Consider the following 5,337-nt stretch of genomic DNA (forward strand, 5'->3'; position numbering starts at 1 on the left):
CTCACTGAGGGACAGTCTCTCACTGAGGGATAGTATCTCACTGAGGGACAGCATCGCACTGAGGGAGAGTCTCTCACTGAGGGACAGTCTCTCAATGAGGGACAGCCTTTTGCTGAGGGACAGCCTTTTGCTGAGGGAGAGTCTCAAGTTGAGGGAAACTCTCTGGCTGAGGGGAAGCCTCAATGTGAGTGAGATGCTCTTGCTGAGGGTGAGTGAGGGGTGCAGCCTGCTGGACGTTGTCTGAAACAGGGTCTCCCTCGGCTGAGCTGGGTGCTTGCCGATGTACGTACATGTCCCTGTTGGTCAATGGGATTGTTGGTCAGCTTGAGCTTGTGGAAGGAGATGGTTTTGCTCATCCAGGACGATCCCAGGCTCGGGGAATCCGGGTGGATGTAGAAACGCTGGGGGAGATGGGGTTCTGCTTTCCCTCCAGCCTCCCAGCTCTTGGCCTGCCATTTGTACCGGATGTTATCGACTGGGACCACATCCATCAGCATCATGTACTGGGCATGGGGATCCAGGCCTGTCACACTCACAGAGCACTGAGGGAAGGTCCGCCTGTAATAGAAAGACCCACACCACACTCAGTTAGCATGGCCAGTACACGGTCAGTATACAGCTCCCAACAGTTCTCACTGTTGATTCCTCTCAGTTTCTCAGGATACTGGGAGCTCCTGTCTCTGAGCCGCCTCAACTCTCAACACAATCAGCATCAGCTTCAGTGACCTTACCCTGAAACCCTCAGAGAGCCTCAACAACACACACGCTGAGACTCTACATCCCCGGTCAGCACAGGGTCCCTCTGCTCGGGGCCTGAATCAACTCGCTCACACTCACTCACACTCACACTCACACACTCACTCACTCATATTCACACTCACACACTCATACTCACACTCACACTCTCACTCACACACACAAAGATACTCTCTCACACATACACACATGCATTCACACTCACACACTTACTCACACAGTCACTCATTCTCACTCACACACACACACTCTCACACACTCTCTCTCTCTCACATACACACACACACACACACACTCTCACGCACACACACTCTCACATACACACACACACACCAATCTTCAGGACAGATGTAAAGATTGTAGCATGTGTGTAGAGGAAATTTACTGGAATGTTACCAGGAATGATGGACTTTAATTATGAGGACAGATAGGAAAGATTAGAACTCTGCTCCAGACTCCATGCAATAGCAAAGGTTAAAAGGTGACCAAGTCAAGGTTTTCAGGATGAGCAGTTTTGATAGAACAGAGAAACTGTTCTCACTGGTGAGTGTGTCCATAACTCAAACTCATTGAGTCCCAATCATTTCAAAAGGTTTAGAGGCCAGATAGAATTATTTCACTCAGTTCTGGATCAGGAATGTTTTCCTTGAAATGTCAGAGGTAGCTGAATGGTGAAAACATTTAGGAGCAGGAACAGAAACAGAAGTTGCTGGAAAAGCTCAGCAGGTCTGGCAGCATCTGTGAAGGAAAAATCAGAGTTAATGTTTTGGGTCCAGTGACACTTCCTCTTAGGAGCAGGAGTTGGATAAATACTTGAGGATGAGACACTTAGAGGGTCATTGACAAACACTGGGGCCATGGATGTAAACATGACCGCCATCTCACAGACCCTGAGCAGACGCACCTGTCTGATTGGCCTTTTCCTGTGCTGCCAGCTTCTCTGACTCTATAACTATCCGAAAACCGTGAGGAGTGCTAACAGCGAGATTGACGTAACAGATGAGGATCATTATCCTGTTCTACTGCGGGAGCTTCCTGTGCCTAAACGAACAGCTGCGTTTCCTACAACTGCTCTTCGCAGGGACGTCATCAGCTGAGACACCCTGCAGGTCAGGAAAGGTGCTATGCAAATGCAAGTTCATCTTTCTCTCAGTTCTGACTGTATTGATCGATGGTTGTTGGTGTGACAGTACAAAATGTTAAACTGTGAAGTGAGTGTAAACAGATAGAATGAGAAAAGTTTGACAATACAGTCACAAACTGAGCGAACCTGGCACATGGACTGCAGCGGTTCGAGATGGCAGCTCACCATCACCTCCTCAAGGGGGCAACTAGGGACAGGCAAGAAATCTCATGAGTGAATAAACAAAAATGTGAAATTCAATTCAGCAGGTCAGGACCTGAGGGGCAACTTTTTCACACAGAGGGTGGTGCGAGTATGGAATGAGCTGCCAGAGGAAGTGGTGGAGGCTGGTACAATTACAACATTTAACAGGAATCCGGATGGGTATATGGATAAGACAGGTTTAAAAGGAAATGGGCCAAAAGCTGGGAAATAGGACTATTTCAGTATATCTGATCAGCATGGGAGAGTTGTGCCGAAGGGTCTGATTCCGTGCTGTATATCTCTATAACTCTAATCCAGTTCACTGGGATCTGGGTTAGTGTGTCACACACCAAAGACCCCTCCTCTGTGATAACGTGAGCTTTGAATAACAGCACCCGGGGTGTTTTGGGGAATTGCTCGGCCAATTGACGTCAGTGCCCAGGCAGTTCCCAGACTAGTGTACAATGGCAAAAGAACAAAGAGCAGACACCTCACCTTCCAAACTTAGTAATGATCATCTCATTTCCCAGACGGTGGAACTGCTGCCACAGGGACCTGTTCTCGAGGAGTAACTGTACTCTGCTGCCGGAGCTGGGGGTCCGGAGCTTCTGGGGAGGTGGGGTTGTGTGGACGAGCGTCCCATCAAAGGAGTGGTACGTGTGATCATAGTGACATGGGGGAGGGAGCTCATAATCTGTCGGAAATAGAGAGAGAGACAGAGAGAGAGAGAGAGAGAGCTGGGCATTAATCACTACCACCTCAACACACTCAGAGATCCAGCAGCGACGTTAAACTCCACAACACTTCCTGCATCAGGACAACAAATCTGATCTTAAACAAAAAGAACTGCAGATGCTAGAAATCAGAAACAAAACCAGAAATTGCTAGGAAAGCTCAGCAGGTCTTGCAGACTATGTGAGGACACTTCTTCAGAGCATCAGAACCCGATGTGTGTGGCTCAGTGGTTAGTGCTGCTGCCTCACGGCGCCAGGGACCTGGGTTCGATTCCACCCTTGGGTGACTGTCTGTGTGGAGTTTGCACATTCTCCCTGTGTCTGCGTGGGTTTCCTCCCACAGTCCAGAGATGTGCAGGTTAGGGTGGATTGGCCATGGGAAATGCAGGATTACAGGGATAGGGGTAGGAGGTGGGACTGGGTGGGATGCTCTTCAGAGGGTCAGTGTGGACTCAATGGGCCGAATGGCCTGCATCCACACTGTAGGGATTCTATGACAGGGATAAGGGGGAAGGTCTATGCTTGAAGAACTGTTTTCAGAAACCCCTCTTTCCCCAGCAAGTTGTGGATGCTCCATCATTGAGTAGATTTAATCAACAGGTTGGTGGTTGCTCAGGGAGTGAAGGAGATTATAGGGTGCTGGGATTGATGGGGCTGATATTGTCATTCGGTGGAGCTGGTTCAAGGGGCATGAACTGCTCCAATTTCCTGTTTACAGCCCAGCAGTGTAGGGTCTGTCAATCATTCCTAAAACAGCCCTCCACCACTAACACCACATTGATTGGTCTCCACACTGTACTACAACATTATCCCCAACCTCTCCCTCATTCACTCCTCATTGAGCCCTTAGATGGGCTTCCCCTGACATCACGGCTGCATTCGACCGAGTGTGGCATCAAGGACCCCAAGCAATCGATCGGCATCAGGGAGCAAAATCTCCGGTGGTTGGAGTCATACCTGACACGTCAGAAGACGGTTGTGGTTGTTGGACGTCAGTCATCTCAGCTCCAGGACATCTCTGCAGGAGTTCCTCAGGGCAGTGTCCAAGACCCAACCATCTTCAGCTGCTTTATCAATGACCTTCCCTCCATCACAAGGTCAGAAGTGGGGATGTTTACCAATGACTACACAATCTTCAGCACCATTCGCAACTCCTCATATACTGAAGCAGTCCGTGTTCAAATGCAACAAGATCTGGACAATATCCAGGTTTGGGCTAACAGGTGGCAAGTTACATTTACGCCATATAAATGCCAGGCTATGACCATCATATATAAGAGACAATCTAACCACCACTCCTTGGCATTCAATGGTGTTAACATCACCCACTATCAACATACTGGGGGTTACCATTGACCAGAAACTCAACTGGACTCACCACATTAACACAGTGGCTACAAGAACAGGTCAGAAGCTGGGAATACTGTGGTGAGTAACTCACCTCCTGATTCCCCAAAGCTTGACCACCATCTACAAGGCACAAGTCAGGAGTGTGATGGAATACTCCCCACTTGCCTGGATGGGTGCAGAACCCAACAACACTCAAGAAGTTCAACAAATTGTCAAAAAACTTGATCCTTTCTTACATTACATGACACGAGACTCACTCACGGTCCCATCACTCCTGTTCTATTGCTCATAACCCAGTGCTCATTTTAGTTCACATGTTCACAGACAACATCTCTGTCCTACAGTCGGTGCAGAAACAGTCAGATTGTAGGAACAGTCGCTATTGAAACACGGTCAGGCATCACAACGTCTGTTGTCATGATGTCCAGACTCTTACCACATAGACGCAGTGCCTCCTGCTGGTCCTGTGGGTAACTGTGGGGGTTGTAGTGGAGATGGGGATTAGTGACTGGTGACCCCAGACTGAATTCTCGGCCGTTGCTTCTCCCGGTGCAGAGATCTGCCTCAAACATTTTCGCCAAGATGGACCACTGCTCCATCAGGAAGCCGGTGAGCAAGGGAGCTGAGGCGGTCTATATGTAGTGAGGACATCCCCTCCCCTCAAATGGTACAGCCAACCTGGGAACAGAGCTCACTACAGTGAGACCGCTCTTCCAACACTTCGGAATACATCCCCGCAGCCCTCGGGAACAATCAGGAGAAACTAAAAGCCTCATTCATTCCCGTATTGATTACCCAGCGTTAGAAAAGTGACTTAAAGTGACACTAATTACTGCAATTAACATTTCGCCATCTTCACTAACCAGCAGTTAGCAAATATGGACTAAAGTCAGGCACATAAAGGTAACAGCAGCTAAGTGCTTTCCTTCACACTCTGTATATCCCAAACCTGTCAGGGCCCCTCGTTCCCACCAGCCAGCAGCAAAATGCTCACGACTTCACTCATCTGGGATCAGATTCTTGGACATTACACAGGCACCTGATCCTCTGTAACACTGACACTGTGTTACACTGACACTGACACTCTGTAATAGTGACAGTCTGCAATACTGTTAATGACACTCTGTAACATTGATACTGACATTCTGTTCAACTGACAATGATCCTCTG

At 48.7% G+C, this 5,337-nt stretch overlaps 1 protein-coding gene across 1 annotated transcript in view; it reads right to left on the minus strand.

Moving 5' to 3' along the window:
• LOC125485959 (T-box transcription factor TBX6L-like) overlaps positions 1-2,673 on the minus strand; it is a 19,025-nt gene extending 16,352 nt beyond the window's left edge. Inside the window, exons 1-2 of the mRNA XM_048611585.1 lie at positions 2,579-2,673; positions 291-558 (exon numbers count right to left, since the gene is read on the minus strand). Coding sequence (XP_048467542.1) covers positions 291-558; positions 2,579-2,601 — 291 coding nt within the window. The 5' untranslated portion in view covers positions 2,602-2,673. The remainder of the gene's footprint in view (positions 1-290; positions 559-2,578) is intronic.
• Between the last annotated feature and the right edge of the window lie 2,664 nt (positions 2,674-5,337).

This window comes from Rhincodon typus, chromosome 24 (assembly GCF_021869965.1).
Source record: "Rhincodon typus isolate 14 chromosome 24, sRhiTyp1.1, whole genome shotgun sequence".
NCBI classification, from domain to species: Eukaryota; Metazoa; Chordata; class Chondrichthyes; order Orectolobiformes; family Rhincodontidae; genus Rhincodon; species Rhincodon typus.